The sequence below is a fragment of the Orcinus orca genome, chromosome 19 (assembly GCF_937001465.1).
Source record: "Orcinus orca chromosome 19, mOrcOrc1.1, whole genome shotgun sequence".
NCBI classification, from domain to species: Eukaryota; Metazoa; Chordata; class Mammalia; order Artiodactyla; family Delphinidae; genus Orcinus; species Orcinus orca.
This window is the reverse complement of record NC_064577.1, coordinates 21679367-21699806: the sequence shown is the minus strand read 5'-3', so window position 1 is coordinate 21699806 and position 20440 is coordinate 21679367. Positions and strand designations below refer to the sequence as shown.

At 38.2% G+C, this 20440-nt stretch overlaps 1 protein-coding gene across 8 annotated transcripts in view; it reads right to left on the bottom strand.

Annotated features, from left to right (window-relative positions):
• Positions 1-20440, bottom strand: part of HELZ (helicase with zinc finger) — a 157016-nt gene that overhangs the window by 113213 nt on the left and 23363 nt on the right. For all 8 annotated transcript variants that reach the window (XM_033438309.2, XM_012535043.3, XM_004275399.3 and 5 more), the window contains 5 exons: positions 20208-20435; positions 17798-17834; positions 6741-6865; positions 4203-4259; positions 28-79 (listed from right to left, as the gene is read on the bottom strand). In XM_033438309.2, the coding sequence (XP_033294200.2) occupies positions 28-79; positions 4203-4259; positions 6741-6865; positions 17798-17834; positions 20208-20417 (481 nt within the window). In that variant the 5' untranslated portion in view covers positions 20418-20435. The remainder of the gene's footprint in view (positions 1-27; positions 80-4202; positions 4260-6740; positions 6866-17797; positions 17835-20207; positions 20436-20440) is intronic.

Here is a 20440-nt window from a genome sequence, read left to right as displayed (position 1 = left end):
CCAGAAGTTATGCAGTTTCGTACTTACCCTCTTCTAAGTCTTCCACATGATATCCAGGGAGGACATTACCAGTTGCTGTCTGCAATTTTTCAAATGAAAGAAATTTTTATAATAAGAAATAACTAGTTGATGTTGAATTAAACTTGGAAATTTTAAATATTTTTTAAAAAGCTTTAGATTGAATATTTAGAAATTTTGAATAAACATTAATATGCAAACAGTGTTTTTTGCTCTTTGCTCTAGTTTCCATATGTAAGTATGGAAAAGAAGTACTTCTGTGGTCCTCATTAAGGAAACTGATAGAGATTCCTTCCCTACATAAAAATTACCTGGGTGCAAGAGAAGTCTCAGTCCCCAGCCCTGAACCCCGTGGAGTAGCACCTTCCATCCGTGTATGTACTGCACTCTCCTCTGCTAACGCCTACAGTGTGACCAGCCACTTCTCCTGCATCAAGTGCAGCACCACCACCACTGCAGACCTGGGAGCATATCCTGGCCGAGTCCCCCTCGCTGCTCTAGGATGAGACCTTCTCCCACAGTGGAGCCCATGGCTGGGGACCCACTCACCCTGACTTCCTGGCTTTCTCGACCCCTCGAATGCAGGTAAGACCTCCATCTGCCTCTTTGGCTATAACTTTACTCTAAGCTCCACACCCCCAATTCCAACTGAGTGCCAGCTAGAGAATAGTTAAGTGCCGCTTAACTATCCTATAGCATTTTACATGCTGGGTCACTGTCAGCCATGCACAGACCCACTGTCAACAGCCTGCAACTGCCTTTCTGCATTCCTGCGCCTCAGAGGATCCGGCACATAATGAATGCTCAGTAAATCTGGATGGATGGGAGGATGGGTAGATGGATGGATGACCGCCCATGCACTTCAAACACAGTATGTTTAAATAAAATTCATCAACTTTAACCCCAAAGCTCATCTTCCTTCAGTGCTGCTTATCTCAAGTGAATGGATTCATCTTCCCCCAAAAGAGCCAGGCTGAAACCCTGAAAGTCAGACTCTGTCCTGCTCCGAGTATTCTCCAAATCTTTGCCCAACCAGGTCTAGAATGCCTCTCATGTCTGTCTCATACTCAACGCCCCCTGCCACTATCCTAGGTAAGAGCATCATTACTACTTGTCTCATCTACCCCTGAACCAACTGACTGCCAACTTATTGTACCAAGTCACTCCTGGGTCTTTACTTAGCTGCCTCTATCCTTTAACTTCAGTTCTGACACTAGCCTCCCTGGTTTCCCTGCAGGGTGTTTATCTCTCCTTTCCCTGCTTGTACTTCCATTACAGAACCTGCTGACCACAGGCTGCCCTGTGGGTACATTAGCTATGCACATCTTGGGCTGGCCCTTCAGATTGTTTTTCATGGATTTCTCAGCTTTCCAAAATGCAAAGAACCTTGAAGAGCACACGCACTCAGTAAATGTTGAACTGAATGAGAAGGAGGAAACGGTATCCCAAGATGATATTTGGAATGTCTTGTACCATAGAAAGAATGGCATAAATGCTAATTGGGTATAACTGAAACAATAATATCACCATAATTTACATGTCACTGATTAAATTGGACCCTTTTTAGGTTGGGCTGGAACTAAATCACCATAATACTGTTTCAACAGGAAAATGCCTTCTGATTCTCAAACTACTTACTAACAAGTTTTTAAAGACAACCCATTCTTTTTGTAAAATGAGGACTGAATATAAGAATACATAAGCTAACAAATAAATCAGGAGTAATTATTAACATTATAAGGACTCTATGCGCACCAAAAAGGTATATTAAAAGATCCTTTAAAATTCTATAAGCAAGATCTAAGCAGCATAGTCCCACAGTAGCCCTTAAAATATGATTCTAACTGCACAGAATTTATAAGAGCTAAAAATTCACTTCAAGTATAAATTGAAAGTATCTCCTCTAAAAAAATTTATCAAAATAAATTTACCAAATATGTGAGAAAAAATGGGGAAAAATGTTTTGGTGATGAAATGAAGCTTAAAGCATTTATAACTGTCAGAAGGGAAACATAGGTGGTGTATTTAGTGAGTCAGCATCTACAACAATCTGCAAATGGGCAGAGTATGCATGTGCTGACACTGTAGTTCTCAGTCTGGTGGGGTCTGGTGAACAGCACATCCTCATCAGAAGAGCTGATAAAAATGAGCAGCTCAAGCCTGGGCTGAATATTTGGCCACTGTGGCTTTTAGTTTCCTGGTACTGTGTTTAGTTTTGTTTTTTTTAACACCCTTTTTATATGCTCAGACCCTAAGACAGAAGGGCAACATCAATTAGTTTGTGATTTTCAGTCTTTACTGAGACCTTCAGGGAAGGCAGCCGAAGTTCACACTGCTAGAATTCCTGTAAATTTACAATCAAATCTATTGATTGGATATTTGAAATTTTTCTAAAGAATATGCGTTGTTTTTCTTTTCATTAGTCAGCCTTTAGTTCCATGTCTTTATTCTAATCCACCAGCATTTACAGGTTAAACATCAGCTCAGCCCAATCTTTAAATAACAAATTGTTGCTATTTTTAAATACGTCAGGTGCAATAATAAGTAAGGGTATCATTGTTTGTTAACTTTTTCTAGATGGATTTTTTAATAGTACCAGTTCACTAACCAAAAATACTACTACTCTGGTTACACAGAAAAGAAATTATAAACAAAATTTAAGTCACTTATTCCAAAAGTACAGTCACAAAATGAGAGTCAAGTGATATTTGGGACCTTATACATAACAGGATTATAAATATTAAAAATAAAATTTTATATATATTTGTGTATGATTATCAGATGTAAAGCTGCTAATTCAACTAAGGTAATAAAAGAGGAGAACAAGGCCCCAAATCATCTTATTTTATGTTCTCATTTTAAAAGTCTAAAACACTTATAACTGTCATATTTTACTTCTTAGAAATTAAAAGACTACATATATACCAGAAGGGAAATGGCTTTGAAGTTAATTAGAGCTTATTGATTCTCAGTTAATTCATAACAAGATAACATAAGACTAAGAAAATAACATTTTTTAAAAGGCTATATTTAATTGTAGCAAAACAAACAGTATCTTTATGCAGCTTATATAATTCACGATGACTATCTTCTTTGCTTACTTATTTGTTGGTATGAACTGCGATGTATGATTAGATTTGAAGTGGGAAAGTAATCTACAGGAGGTCAAGGTTTACACCTGGGGGCTCTTCTCATCCTCTTGGCCTGATGGGAGCACCCTTATCGCACTCTCCACGAGACCAGCACCTTCTCCATTCTCAACTCAGCTTAAGTGTCTCGTCCCCTCACCACCACGCCAGTTATTTTTCCATCACAGAAAGCTTATTCTTTCCCCATCACAGAAAGCTTATTCTTTTCCCTCATACCACTTACCTCAATGCGAATTATACCTATACTTGTTTAATTAATTTATGTATTTATCGTCTATCTCCTCCCCAAGACTCTAACCTCCCAGACGACAAGGACCATGAGTGTCTTGTTCAGTGCTGTATCCTCAGCACCAAGCATAATACCTAGCACACAGTAGGTGCCACTTTTTAAATAAATAAGCCAACCAAGCGATCACTTTACATGGGCTTCCATTTATGATAAAAACTGACAAAAATGGCTATTTGTAAAATGAGACATCTGAATAAAAATACTTCTATATGCCGGTGTGAGGAATAGAAATGTGAGACTTACAAAGCCACGGGCCTTTTACGTGCCACTGCTGTCCCCAGCCTTCAACTGCTTCACCAGAGCACATTTTCGTTCACCATTTACCCTGATACACATTATTTCCACCAGCTAAACTCACTCCCTAAAAAACCTCCTCAAATCACAGAGTTCCATTAGTTACTTAAAAACACAGAAGGCTTGAGGAGTATCTCACTATTAAAAACAGAATTTTCTAATAGCCAGATGTAGTTAAAAACTAAAATTTCCCCATTATCTTTCCATTTATTGGCCAGAGACAGCTAACAAAAATTAGGGACAAAACAGAAGACCTGGGATGCAGAGGCACGCTGACAGGAAGCAAAGTTCCTAGGATGGGACCAAGCCTGGTTACGGAAAGTCTAAAGGTTGCAGTACCCCATCTTTAAAGCCTTGCTGATGCCCAGTGATTTTCCAAATTTTAATAAAGAACACGTACTAGCCAGACTGCGTTAAACTCTTCCCAAAGAGATCCACTGAAATAGTCTTACCTCCGTTTCTGTGAGAAGTATTTTTAGTCTTGTCAAATCTTTTGTTACCATCCCATTCTGAAACGGCAAATGAAAAATGGAAAACCAAGTAGTGTATTAGTTCTTTACTATGGGGACTTAACTCTTCAGCTGTTTCTAAGGTTCATCTGTAAAAAGAAAACTCTCTCCCATCCTCATTACCATTTCCATCATTGAGGTGATGATAAAGCTAACCACCTATGCGCAAAGTTAAAAAGATTAGCAGGACAAAAGATACAGTGTGCCCTAAAACACTGTATTCACCTTGCCTAAGAATTTAAGATTAATTCAATAAAATATTCACAAAGGGTATCACTGAAGAGCAAGATAGAGTAAGTAAAGAAAAAAATAAACCTCAACTTTTTTTTTAACCTCAACTTTTTAAAACTCCTTTTTCCTAAAACTAATAGGCTAGATTCACAAAATGGTGAACTCAGTTACTTATGACTCAGATTCACATACAATGATCACAGTACTTAAAGATGGTTCATTAACAAAGCTGTTGAAGGAAAATACATAAAACATTCACTCTTCTGAAATTCAAATTTCACTTGAGATTTGAAAGCAAATTGCTTCTTCCTAATTTTAAATTTAAAAATCTACAAACAATAAATGCTGGAGAAGGTGTGGAGAAAAGGGAACCCTCCTACACTGTTGGTGGGAATGTAAGTTGATACAGCCACTATGGAGAACAGTATGGAGGTTCCTTAAAAAACTAAGAATAGAACTACCATATGACCCACCAATCCCACTCCTGGGCATATACCCTGAGAAAACCATAATTCAGAAAGAGTCATGTACCACAATGTTAATTGCAGCACTGTTTACAATAGCCAGGTCATGGAAGCAACCTAAATGTCCATCAACAGATGAATGGATAAAGAAGATGTGGTACATATATACAATGGAATATTACTCCGACATTAAAAGGAATGAAACTGGGTCATTTGTAGAGATGTGGATGGACCTAGAGACTGTCATACAGAGTGAAGTAAGTCAGAAAGAGAAAAACAAATACCATATATTAATGCATATATGTGGAATCGAGAAAAGTGGTACAGATGAACCTATCTGCAAAGCAGAAATAGAGACACAGACGTAGAGAACAAACGTATGGACACCAAGGGGGGAAAGGGGGGCTGGGATGAATTGGGAGATTAGGACTGACATGTATACACTGCTGCGTATGGAACAGATAACTAGTTGAGAGCCTGCTGTACAGCTCTGTGGTGACTACTACACTATGCTCTGTGGTGACCTAGATGGGAGGGAAATCCAGAAGTTGGGGTCAGGGGGGAATATGTGTGTCTATTTCACTTCGCTGTACAGCAGAAACTAGCAAACACTGTGAAGCAATTATACCTCAATAAATTAAAAAATAATAAAATAAAATAAGTAAAAATCCAACAGGTAAAACTGTGTAATATGCTTAACTTATATAGAAAAGTTCCTTAAGGATAGAATTATCTAAATAATAAAGAAGAGAGCTATTCTTTATCATCTATTTAGAACTAAATAACCCATACAATTTTGCTATATTAATAACACATCTTAGCTTTTATATTCATTTGTTAAAATGGTGACATCCAAAAATACTGTTAAACCAACTAAACAATTCACAGCAAAATAATTCCTTAGAAAATAACTAAATTACCCTCTGAGACGGGTCATTACATTACACTCAACAATATACAAAGTACTTTCCTAATTTCCATTTTTTTTTTACCAAATATATATTTATTTGCAGTGAAAACACAACTTTGCTCCTGCTTTCCACAATTTATGTTAATTCAGAATAAAAGTATAGAGAATTCATGCTGTATAACAAAGTATACATATATTTTCTTGCTTTCACTGTTTTTCATTATGATTCCTGAAAAATATCAGCCAATGCTGTAACAGTTACCAACTGGTAAAAAAAAGTTATAATATCTCTTTTCTTCCAATTTCTATAGATTGCCAACTCTAAAGTACAAAAAAAGTAGTCTTTCAATTATCTCATCCAAAAACAGACAAAAACTCTCAAAAATTATATACTACATACAAACATTTATCCCAAAGTCTGAAAAGAATTAGATAACTCCATCAGAGCAGTCATGAATATTAACTTACACATATGACATCTTCAGAAACAACAGTAATTATTACTTAGTTTAGATAAACTTAAGCATTTTATAAAATAAATTGTTGAATTTAAGAACCCTATAAGATCATATGTCCACAGGAGCATTTTAAAACTCAAAAATATTTCCAGGTTCTGTTAAATTATACCTTTAAAGAAAATCATTTATTTATTCTATACTTTCAAAGCTTAAAAAATATCTCCAATTCTTATATATATTATCACAAACTACAAGAATCCAATGATTAAACATCAGTTTGTTGAAGAGAAATAAGCATCTCAAGATACTTACAAACTTTGATTTCTGACAGAACCTAGAGGAACGTAGGTAATACACCTAAGGAGTCAAATGGATGAATCCGTTTTCAGACATTCAAATTTAGAACTCATCAACATACCAGGGACTCTCCTGTCAGTGACTTGGCAAGAATGCTGGATACAAGTTGGAGCTTTCCTTTAAGCTGCATGCAGCAAAGTACTGCTTGAAAGGTACCATCTCCCTTGGCCAGTCCTTCTCCCAGCACTGTCATGAAAGAACAGCCATCATTAACCGCGTAACATTCGATACACATTTTTCTCAATTTTATTATTAGCACACTATCCCAAGCATGACTTCTTTCATACTAAAAGAATAACTATAACTACTAGAGGAAGGCAGTGATGTTTCAGTTCTGTCCATGACATGCATAAAGCCAAGAAAAAAAATGCGACGATCAACATACCTAACCTACTACAGCCTATAGTCAGGTAGGATCACCACAAAATCATGAGGAGAATTAATCTTACAGCTCTCCAGTGAAAATACTGTTCAACCTATGATGTCTGGGTAAATGAGGGCTTTTAAACTGCAGAGATAGATATTCGCTGAATAAAGTTCTTGCATTTTTGACAAAGAGATCCAGTGCCATTAAAATGCATAAGAATAGAAACTGCAAACCTCAATATTTTGAAATTCCTAAGTAATTAAGAATTAGCTTTTATCAAAACCAGCAAGATTAACTAAGAACCCAATGGTCAAATGGCCAGAGAAAATGCTACCCAATTTGTCTGCAAGGGTTTACTGACTTAATTTAATACAATCACAAGGAGAACATATTTCTAACAATACAGAATATACTCATTTTTATGCCATGTCATTTGAGATGATTTCCCACAACTGCTAATGGTTCAACCAGTAAAACAATCTGTACCTTTCTCTTTACTGCTAAGTCCAAGATTCTATTTTTAGTTTATACACACTTCAGCTTCCTTTGCAAAAAGATAATTTGCTGAAAGAAAATATTTTGGAAATTGCATTTTTTCTATTTTCAAGGAAATGTTTTGTTTAAGTATCAACATAATATACTGCATTTAAAGTCAATTGGGTCCGTCCTTAATATATATATATATTTTTTTTAATAAATGTAATTATTTTATTTATTTATTTTTGGCTGCGTTGGGTCTTCATTGCTGCCTGTGGGCTTTCTCTAGTTGCGGTGAGCAGGGGCTACTCTTCGTTGCGGTGCGCGGGCTTCTCATTGCGGTGGCTTCTCTTGTTGCAGAGCACAGGCTCTAGGCGCATGGGCTTCAGTAGTTGTGGCAAGCTGGCTCAGCAGTTGTGGCTCGCGGGCTCTAGAGCGCAGGCTCAGTAGTTGTGGCGCACGGGCTTAGCTGCTCCGCAGCATGTGGGATCTTCCCGGACCAGGGCTCGAACCCATGTCTCCTGCATTGGCAGGCGGATTCTTAACCACTGTGCCACCAGGGAATCACTGTTCTTAATATATTTATTTTGGTTGTACTGAATATATCCTTCTGTTATATGGTTCAGTTTTTTTATTACCCAAATAACATAACAAAAGAACACTAATAAAATTCTACACAGAAGTTCACCATAAACTCACCACTCAACCAAAAAACTGTTTTCACTTATTCATGTTCTCTTCAAATTCTGATCAATATTTACATAATTTTTACATGACTGTAACTGATATAACAGTTTATATCCTACTTTACTTCCCCTTGACATATTCAGTATTTTCCATATTACAGTGTTTATATTTATCATTTTATTAGCTATATAATGTTCCATCAAGTAGATACATCAATTTACTTAACTATTCCCTTGATCCAGAACAGTTCCAATTTTTAACTATTAAAAAGAACACTGTACGGGGCTTCCCTGGTGGCGCAGTGGTTGAGAGTCCGCCTGCCGATGCAGGGGACACGGGTTCCTGCCCCGGTCCGGGAAGATCCCACATGCCGCGGAGCGGCTGGGCCCGTGAGCCATGGCCGCTGGGCCTGCGTGTCCGGAGCCTGTGCTCCGCAACGGGAGAAGCCACAGCAGCCAGAGGCCCGCGTACCGCAAAAAAAAAAAAAACACAAAAAAGAACACTGTATTAAACATCTTTCTACATATATACTTTATTGAATCAGATTATTAAATTGAAAGTTGCAGTCTCTGTATCCAAGAAGGTTTTATTCAATTACTTTCAGTTTAGACCAACCTGCTGTCACAGCATCCATGTTACAGATCACTTATCTCCTCAACTGACAATTCCAATACATGAATAACAACAACGGAGTATCCTTAAGAATGTCTTGAGCAACTCAGAAAATTCCACAGTAAGCCCACATCTCCCCCCAGATCTTACTATTCCTGAAACTACTTAAATATGACCTTTGGCAAAAGTCATTTTATCTCTCTGGTCCTCAGTGTGGTCATCTGTAGAACTGCAAGATGAAAAAAATGTGCTGCAAGGATCAAATAATATAATGCAAGCATTAATAAAACGCTCTGAAGAAACATGACAGTCCTACCAAGGAGTGGATCACTCACATTCGCTAAGCCTGTTTCCTCCCCCATAAAATGGAGGTGACAGTAGCTACCTAATAAGGTTGTGGTAAAGACTAACTGTGTTAATTATATGAAGTATCTAGCACAGTCTCCTCAAGAGTTCCCTAGATGTTACGTTCCCCTCTAAAAATTATAAAATAGTATTAAGAACTGTTGAGGAACTAGCCTAGTTCCTTTTCAGTAATTGGGATATTAAGAAACTAGTTGTCCAGGGAATGTCTCAGGGAAATGAAAAAATGTCTCAGGGAAATGAAAAAAACGTAAGAATATTTCAATCTCAGATGACTATGTCATGTTTAAAGAGTATTAAATGACATGATATTTTACAAGCACTTTGCAGAGATCTTTGGTTTTGCACAAGGTATATGCTGAATTTTATTTTGCAAAAGTTCTTCCATTACACTGATGTCTAAATGTCTCCAGATTTGTCAAAATTATGTTTCCCTTTCTTCTCTCTAAACATTTTAGACAAGAAACACTACTGATGTACTTTCTTCTAACGGCTGTCTTTAAATGCAATTCAGTTTATGTCTTGTAGGATCCCACATGAAGAACTATGGCAAAGAAACAGTCAACTACTATAGATAAAAAGCTATCCTGCTATGGTGTCATATGATAAAATCAAATTGCAGTGCTGCCAATCTGGTCCTGTATTACCTTTAACATCTTGAAAAAGCTTGAAAGAAAACAAAGTATGGCCTAGTGTATTCTTAAACTTGCCTCAGCTATAATAATTGAACTTGCCAAAAGAGATGACATTAAAACATAACCTAATCTTGGGCAACTGTAAAAAAGTTATGATTCCTTACAAATAAATTCTCTTCCCCCAACTATCTGTGAAATTCTACAGTGAGCACATAACTCCTTCCTTCCCCTGGGAGTTACAAAGGAAAAATCTGAACACCTTAGTTGCGTTGCTAAATTCAAGTCTCTATCCCTTCTCATCCTTAAGTTTTTGTAAGATTTTCTAACACTTGAAATATGTCTTACTTGGAATGTTTTGGACCAGAATATGACTAATCTTAAAGGAGTACTCATTCAACTGTTTCAACAAAAACAGCTTCTGTAAGTGTTTGACAGCCCCTGGCTACCAAAAGGAGAGGATCAACAATTAAAATGTAATTCCCCTTGCCTGTAAAGAATTACCTGCAATGAGAAAGATAATTTAAAACAAGCTTAAAGTTCAGTAAATGCTGAATATTAGTCTGTATTTTTTCAGTAACATGACCATAAAAGGGTATTTTTCTTATCAAGTCCTTAGTTATTTCTAAAGCCTTTTATTGAAGAGCATAGCCTAATCAAGGTAGCATTTTTCCAAATTTTTTGAAAGAAATTTTAAAATTACCATTAAACTAAATCCTTGAGTCATTAATAAAGTGAAATTATTCACCACTTGGAAATAATCACATTCTCAGAAACAACACATCAGGAACTGAATCAAAAATGAAATAGATTCATTTAATAAATATATAAAACAAATTTATAATTTATAAATAAATTCCTTTCCTAAATATCAGCCATTTGATTTTTGGGCAATAAACTTATTGCCAAACATCTATTGGGGTGGGGTTAGGGGAGGAGTTTATAAACAGACTCCAAACAGCAGAAGGCCTAAGTCAGGTTAAAATGTCCACTTGTAACAAGTAACAAGAAGTATAAGGTAAACCAGAATAAGAACTCTGTGGCAAATCTCTCACCCGGGTCCATTTCTCCAAATAGTTTTTTTTTTCCACCATGCTTCTCCTCTGTCTCAACCCTTTTTCCCCTTGCCCTCTCTTTACTTCCAATTGTAATACATAATACTTTAAGACATGCGGACCACAGCTTTTGCGGCATTTTATGTCCTTCCTACCAAGGTCTTTTGCAGATATAATCTTTCCTTTATAAGACGCTTTTGGAAAATGAAAAGCCTTAACAGTATTCAATCTCAGGTATCACACAGACCTCTTCTGAATATTTCATCTCCAGATTTAAATACTATACTCTCTCTCTCATTCTCTCTCTTTTCTTTTTCCCCAAATCCCTGCTACCTTGCTCTCTGCTCCTTCCAGTATTCAGTCCTTAACCTGGTCACAAAAATCTCTGCATCTCTTTTACAGCCCTCTTGTGTGTGCCATAAACTTTGAAGCTGAGACCTTATTGTATATTTTTGGAAGTACTCTTTCCTTCAACTGCAGCTCAGAGTAAAGGCTCTTGGACTCCTGAGTAGCCTGTTGTACTGTGTGTGCATTAGAAAGAGAGAGAGAGAGAGCGCGAGCATGCTGCTTGCCGAGCCTTCAGCCTCCTCGTTATAAAGAACCCTAATTTCCAAGATGCATTTGCTGTATCATTACAGGAAAGTTAATCTCTGTTAACTGTTCAAAAACTGGAAGAAGGGGGCTTCCCTGGTGGTGCGGTGGTTAAGAATCCACCTGCCAACACAGGGGACACGGGTTCGAGCCCTGGTCCGGGAAGATCCCACATGCCGCGGAGCAACTGAGCCCGTGCGCCACAACTGCTGAGCCCGCGTGCCTGGAGCCTGCGCTCCCCCACGGGAGAGGCCTCCACCGTGAGAGGCCCGTGCACACAACGAAGAGTTAGCCCCTGCTCGACGCAGCTGGAGAAAGCCTGAGTGCAGCTATAAATGAATAAGTAAATAAAGTTTATAAAAACTGGAAGTTGCTTCTATCTTAAAAAATCAACTTAACTGTATTTTTTTATCGTAAAACTCTTTCAGCGCCTTTATGTCAACGTCAGAAGTCAACGTCTCTCTATGTCCGCTGGAAGCACTCAGAGGAAATCCTCTGCTAAGGCACTCCCTTACTTCACTGTTTCCACGGTTGATTTGCTTGCTTTTGAAAAAAATAATTGCTTGCTGAGAAGAACTGACATTTTGCTCCTCTTCTGACTATTTTCTTTGCACTATGTGAGAGGGCTATGTTTTCAGGTGTTCACAATAATCTTAATTTCAGCGTTGTCATCCTGCCCGTCAGTGTCCGTCCGTCCCCCCCACCCCCCCGCCCCGCTTTGGTATAGTTTTTATTGAGATTTTACAAGGCAAAGTACCACTCATTTTAAATCTTCTCTTTTTATGGTATACATATAATTTGAGCTAATATAAAATTAATGCTAGTATTTATTCTATGAGTGAAAAACATGAAATACATTTATAATGTCACTCATGACTATAACTGACACCCTGCGTAAATAAGAAAAGGTCTAGAACAGACAGTCATACAACCATGGTGAGGCTCTTGCAACTGAGTTCAAAGGGTGTAGTTCAAAGACTATTGCTTACTTAAATATCTACTCATACAAAAGAGAGTCTGGGGCTTCCCTGGTGGCGCAGTGGTTGAGAGTCCGCCTGCCGATGCAGGGGATGCGGGTTCGTGCCCAGGTCTGGGAAGATCCCGCATGCCGCGGAGCGGCTGGGCCCGTGAGTCATGGCCGCTGAGCCTGCGCATCCGGAGCCTGTGCTCCGCAACGGGAGAGGCCACAACAGTGAGAGGCCCGCGTACAGCAAAACAAAAAAAAAAAGGGAGTCTGCACACTCAGAGGATGGTCTCCAACTTAAATTTTAAAAAAAACACTTTCCTGATTTATATTCTATCCCTAACAACTTACATATAAGAAATTTACTTAAAACAGTTAATAGGCATTATGGGGAAATGAAGAGTGGAAGTTAAGGTCCTATTCCAGAAAGCCTTAGGTTCCTGCTGAAGAACAAACTGTGGTACAGCCATGCTGTGGAATACTACTCAGCCATAAAAATGGATGAACTACTGATACACACAAAAACTTGGATGGGTCTCAAACACATGGTGAGAGAAAAAAAGTCATCCTTAAAAAGATCACGTACAATATGGTTCCATTATGTGGTATTTTCAAAATGACAAAATTATGGAGGTGGAGAACAGATTAGTGGCTGCCAGGGGTTACACAGGGAGGGAAGACAGTGAGTGTAACTGTGAAGGGTAGCACAAGAGAGATCTTCACTGTGATGGAACTCTTCTGCATCAGGACTGTGCTGGTGGTTACCTGAATCTACACATAATAAAATGAAATAGAATTACACATATTCATTGAACCAATGTCAACCTCCTGGTTTTGATACTGTACTACAGTTATGCAAGATGTAACCAGTGGGGGGAAAGGTACATGGGATCACTCTGTACTATATTCGCAACTTCCTGTGAATCCATAATTATTTCAAAGTAAAAAGTTTTTTTTTAATTCCTGTTGGAGAAATGAAGCTTATATATATGAAATTTTTTAAATAGCTATCGCAAGTGGATCTAAAGAACAAGTAATTAAGAAATATTATTGAACTGCATCCCTATTTAACATTCTGGTCAACAGGAAAAACTGGATGGACTAGAGGCTTAAAGATCCAAACTCCTGTCCCGCTCCACTATCGTCTACGTGATCCGGAGCCTCAGTGTTTTTCATTTCTAGAATATAAAATACCCATTTGCCTTTTTCCCCCCAGGTTTACTACACTCAATAGAATAATGTCTGTAAAACCCTAAAGAATAAATAGGTTGTACCTTAGGATAAAGAGAAGGAGCATGGCCTTTCAGATCACAAAGACCTCACTTCAAAACCACAGCTCCACTCTGGACTGTCTCTACGCTCTTAAGCAAGTTACTTAATCTCACAAAATCTGTTTCCTCACCCATAAAGCTGGAATGATATTACAGTGTGATTAAACAAAATACTTCAGAGGGTCTTACTCAGAAATAATTCTGAATAAGTATTGTTACCCCTATTAATTATTTTTCCAAAACATTTTTAATTACCATAAAATATAAAATCTATTTAATCAAAACTCTTCAGAGAAGGAAAGTATAGAAGGTTCAATCAATCATGTATCAATTTGCCTTTTGTAATACAGTCAGCATCTATTTAACAGGGCTTTTTGGTTACTGAATCACTTACTTCACAGGGCAAGTTATCAACATAATAAATATCAATTGATGGCCCAAATTCCTTTGTTTACATTAATTTCTTAAATTAATGACACTCTCACCTAGGGTTTAAAAATCTTGCAGCCTAAAAAGAATAAAATAAAAATCTTGCAGCCTTATGGAAAGTATTCACTGATGTTATAATGACTGAGTTTGATCTACACAGTACATGTAGCACAAAACTCTTAGTTGATAAGACTATCTTTTGATTTCACCTTCTCCATTTACCTCATTCCCTTTTGTTAGTGTAAAAAAAAAGTGAGTTTCCTATATGATGAATATTTCAGAGGAAGAAAAAGAATCCTTATGTTATGAAAGTTTTCCTGTTACGCCAAATACAGCGTATGTTCAGATAATGAAAACAGACTTGACCGCCTCACTTACTCAGTGGTCACTGGCTTGACAACCCTCACTATCCAGAACACAACACCAAACTCAGAACTAAACTCCATGAACTTAAAGTCTGTGTAGCTTATTTTCAGGATGCCCTTGAGTCCTCACTCAGAACCTATTTCTTATTTAAGTAGAATTCCAACTATTAAATCTTATGACTCTGATTAGTTCCTGGCTTAAACAAATCAGCCTTAAAAAAAAACATTTTGGGAACAACCAGGTAAATCTGATTATGGACTGGTTTTGGATATTAGGGAATTATGGCCATTTTTATTAGATTAATAATAATATTGTGGTTATACAGTTATGACCTTATTTTTTATTAGAGATGCATACTAAAGTATTTAGGAGTAAATATCATGATGTCTATAATTATTTTTAAATAGTTCAGAAAAAAATTAATGAAGTAAATATGGCAGAAGGTTACAACCTAAGTTTCGAGACTATGAATGTTTATTATACTCTTTCTCCTAGTTTCCTGTATGTTTTAAATTTTTCATAATAAAAAATGTTTCAATGTTTTTTTAACTCCATGACAAAGATTGCCTGTCTGGTTTCCTATCCCTGCCTAAGAAAGTGAAATCAGGGTCAGAAGCAGCAAGTGGAGAAGAGGGGGAGGGTAGCTGCAATGAGGCATGTTGAGAGTTGTAAGGAATGCAAACTGATAGCCTGACAGTGAGGGAGCAGACACCAGGATGATACTCTAGTACATAAAATTCAAACAAAGCTCTGGGGCCATTAAGGCAGGAGCTATTCGGGCTATCTAGCGTTACAAACCAATATAATAATTAACAGAGATTGAGATTCTCGTGTTGCTTTTTATTACTGACTGCTTAACTGTGGTATTTTATTACCTTATATAAAAATAAGCTTGCTGTACACTTGAAACTAATACTGTAAATCAACTGTATTTCAATTAAAAAAAACACAAGTTACCAAAAGGTGAAAAGAAAAAAAAATTACATGTACATAATATAAAAGCAGAACTCTACAATTAGCAATATACACATGTAAACTTTGCCAATATTCCCAAATGTCTATTTCAAACGACAAAGTTTATATACATTAAATAAGCACTTCCATGTTCTTACTTATCACATAAATGGTAACAAGGAATGCACAGAGTGTAATCAATGAACCCTTATTGCAAGCTAACCGATTTTCTGCTTTTCCACACAGTATTGCAATGAAAACCATTCCACATACAATTTCTTCCTTCTTTTGGAATATTTACTTGGGACAGTATCCCAGAACTAAGATTAGTGGGTCAAAGGAACGAACATGTTACCAAGCCATATTCCGCTTCATACTCTACCACACCACAAGCATACACTCATTTCACTGCAACCTTATCTTAGGCATTGGTTAAACTTTTCTCCCCACATTACAGAGACATAATCAGTATCCAAAAACTGCACGTAATTGATGTATACAGTCTGGTGAGTGTGGACATACGTATACATTCATGTTACGATGATCACAATCCAGGTAACAGGCTTATCCTTCATCCCCAAGGTTTCCTGGTTAAGCTTTTATTGTGGTAATTCAGCAGCTGTAAAATAGTATCTAACTTGAAAACGCTAATAAAACAATTAACAAAAAACGCAGCGTTTTTCCTTATGTTCCTTCACCCACAGCGTTTACCCTTCGACAACTCTTCACAAGTCAGTTACTCTTCTGGGACTTTGTGTGTCTCCAAATGAAAAGCATCAACCTCACTAGTACTCATGGAAGGGAACATTAAAGAAAGAGGGGCCATTTCTCACACACAAGACTGTCACAACGTCAAGACTGAGAGGTTCCAGTTAGTGAGCTCACAGGAAACAGGCATTCAAGTGTATTTTAACCCAGACATCCAACTTTTAAAAATCCTTAACCCAGATATCTAACTTTTAAGACTACCATAAAGAAACAAAGGCAACAGTAAGAAAGAATATATGTTTATTACAGGATGAACTATAACAAACTAGAAACCTAGAACCACCTGAATGCCCGTCAATATGGGAATAGCTGAATAAATTACGGCACATCTATGCCATGGAATATTTGGCAGGAATTGGAGCTGATGTATTATTAACATAGTAAGATGTCCATAATCTACTGTTACAGAAGAAAGCAAGAAACTGTGTGATGATCACATAATTCTTTTTTAATTTTTAAAGGAAAACCCTACCTATGTATTATAAGCATTTGTGCTTATCACTACAGAGAAAGGTGAAGAAGATGCAGCAAACTGATAACATGGTTCCTTCAGATCGGGGAGAAGGGGAAGTGGGTCCCTTCTTCATACTCCTCTATATTATCTGACTTATTATCTGGCTTGTTGGTAACTTTTAAATGTCCACAGATAGTAAAGATTTTTTTAGTGGAAGATGGTACTAGATATCTCTCATGCCAATTAACTCCCAAAGTATACAATCCTATGAAGCAAGGTTTACAAAGAGGTCACTGAATCTTTAATGAATGGTTAAATTATGTCCAATATGCCCCAGGAGTAGATAAGATGGTTTTGTAAGGTTAACAACAAAAAGAGCTAATACTTTTAAGAGTTTTGACACAAAGGAGCAAATAGGAAAAAAACTTTAACTTATGTTAGACACCTCAGCCCCCCAACCCCAATCTGGATAATTGAAACATTATATTATCCAAATCACTGAGCTGTGCCACACTCCCACCAAGAGTGTGAGAGAATGTACCCGGAACCCTCCTCCCACTCACTTCTAGACTCATTCTAGTGAACTGGCAGCAATCTCCAAGAAAAGGATCCCTGGTCTATGAGTACCCAAAGAGCACGGATCTTACTAATCAATTTCCTGCCCAAAAGAAAACAGGAAAAAGCACTAAAGAGCATTCTAGCCAGTCTCTGCTCTCTAAGGGAAATCTTCTAATGAAGGGGAAAAGAACATTTTAGGAGGCAGAGGCCCAGCTTTTCAATTTATCCAAGCTTAACGTTTTAATCAATGTGTGTTATGTGCTACAGTTCTTAAAATATGGCTCTTTATTGACTGAAAATACTCACATAAACTTTAAAAGGGCATTATCAATGTTCCCAAGGGAGTGACAGCAATGCCAACACTCGTGATTAGGAACAATGTTCATGTGTGCACCCATCATAGCAGGAAAGTCGCCATCCAAATTAGTCACTCAGCACCACCATGAGGTGGGTTTTTTAAATATTATAATCACTTTTGAAATTAGCATATAAAAAAACAAATCTTAAACAGTGCTCAATTAAATAATTCAAAATCTTCACAGCAGAAAAGAATCCTGCTTTTAAACATACCATGCCTACAATCTTCATCAGCTTGCCCATAGTTTTTCTGCAAAATAAAAGATACAAGATAAAGTTAAGTAGTTCAAGGGCTGCTTAAAACAGATTTTATCAAAAAGCTCAGCTTTGTTTCAAAGTTTAATCACTAATGTTGCAAATTTAATATGCACAGAGTAAAGCTACCTCTGGCCAAGGTTTACACAACATTCTACAAACAGACATTACAGTACACTTCCCTAGGCCATTTATTCACACTCCTCCCCTCGCCCTCTCCAACCTCAAGCCACCAGAAATCTCTTCCCCATCCTCACTCTCAGCTAATGACTTCACTGAGTAAACTGCAGCCCTGAGAAGAGACTTTCCACGGATGGCCACTACCATGGCTGCCCGCTTCCCGGCACACTGTGCCTTCCACCTGTTACCAGGTGAGCCATCGCTGTTCCTTCCTAAAGCCTGTGCAGATCTGTTCCAGGGCCTACTCAAGAAGAGCGCTCCAGCAAGCTTCTTCTATTTCTCCTACATCATTAATTTTTTGTTTTCTAACGGTTCAGTCCTAGAAACAAACATGCTCTTATTTCCCTCAACTGAAAAGATCCTTCTCTTCACTTCACTTCTCCCACCAGCTACCATTCCATTTTTTTGTGCTTCAGTGGGGCAAACTCCTCAAGAATTGTCTGTATCATGTATTTCAATTCCCTTCCCGCTGACTTTCTCTTAAACTCTCTTTTATTAGGCTTTCACCCACCACTCCATGGAAGCTGCTCTCATGGAGGTCACCAGTGACTGCCAGTGGATCCAGTTAGATACACTTACATGTACCCATTTAGACACACTGTCATTTCTCAGTCAATTCTCAATCCTCACGACTCCACCCACAGCAACCGACACTGAACCTTCCCTCCTTTGGACACAGGCCTTCTTTGATTGGTTCCTAGGACATCTTACTCTCTTAGTTTTCCTTAACCTCACGGGCTGCTTTTCAGGATGCTTTGCTTCTCCTCCCAACCTCTTAAACTAGTGCCACAAGACTAAGTCCTCAGCCCGCCCCTTCTCTCTACCTGTACTCATTCCCCTGCTGATCTGACCCAGGTCTAAGACTTTATATATCATCTACAGGCCACAGACTCTCCAATCAACATCTTTAGCCCAGACCTCTCTCCCAAACTCCAGACCTGCATTTCCAACTGCTTATTCAACATCTCCAGCTGGATATCTAAACGTCATCTCAATCAGTATGTCCAAAATGAACTCTTTCCCATCTCCCATCTCAATCAGTATGTCCAAAATGAACTCTTTCCCATCTCCCATTTCCCCACCTACGGCCCTCTCATCTCAGTGTAAGGAAACTCCACGCTTCCAATTGCTCAGACAAAAGAAAGGGCAAAGTAAGTAAACTATGCCTGCTCCATATCTCTCACTCCCTGCCTTCAGTACATTAGGACATCTGCTTTGTTCTATCTTCAGATTGTAACCAGAACAAACCACTTCTCACCATCTCCACTGCTAGCATTTTGATCTGAGCCACTTCACCGCTGGCCTAGATTATTCTAACAGCTTCCAAACTAGTCTCCCTGCATCTGCTCTTATTCTTTTACGGTCTATTCTCAACACAAAGGCCAAATAACTCCTATTAAAGCAGACCATGCCACTCCTCTGCTCAAAATCCCAGCACAGTGTCCCATCTCAAGTAGAGCAGACACCAGCCCTTACAGTGGCCTGAAGGGTCCCACAGGATCTAGCCCTGTTGCACTCTCCCCCTTGGGCACGTTACTCCAGCACAAGGGCCTCCCAACTGTTCCTCAGACGTGGAAGGCATGCTTCCGCCTCGGGAATTCCGCACTGACTGTTCCCTCTGCCTGTAACGATCTTCTTCCAGATTTCAACATGGCTCACTTCCTTACCTCCTTCCTATCACCTTATCATGAGGCCCATCTTAACCCAATTTAAAACTGCAACCCTAACCCTAACCCTAGTAACCCTCTATTCTACTTTTTTTTCCATGCAGACTGTTACCTTCTAACAATCTAAAGTGTTTACCTATTTATAATGCCTATGGTTTATTGTCTGCCCCCCCCCCACTAGAAAAAGTACTATGAAGGAGGGATCTTTCTCTTTCTCTTTCACCAATGTATAGTAGATACCTAGAACAGCGTAAACATTCGTTGAATTGAGTGAATAATATTGGTTGAAATATTTGTTGAATGGAGTGAATAATCCAAAATGCTATACGATAGTAATACTTTCAAGGCTTAAAAACACAGTTACTTGCCATCAAAGATATTCAGCAATCACTAGCCACTTCACTCATGTCCTCAGCCCAGAATGTGGTGATTTGTAGCAGCAGTGATCAGCAAGAGTCCCACTCACAGAAAACAGCCATTTTACATGGTTCAGCACTGGCTCATTGACAGTGTTTACTCACCAGCTGCAAAAAGGAGGCGATTCTGTAAAGAAGACTCTCGATTTTGATGCTTTCTATCTCCAGTGGACATGGCCCTGTGAAGTCAGCCATGGAGTACTGGCCAAGAGAAAGGAGGGCCTCTGTGCAGTGCTTGAGGGTCATTTCATAGTCCTGTCTCTTAAGTGATTCACACGCTTGTTCACATGACTTCTCAGCTCTTCTGTCTTCCATGACTCAGGGACAAAAATCCTAAA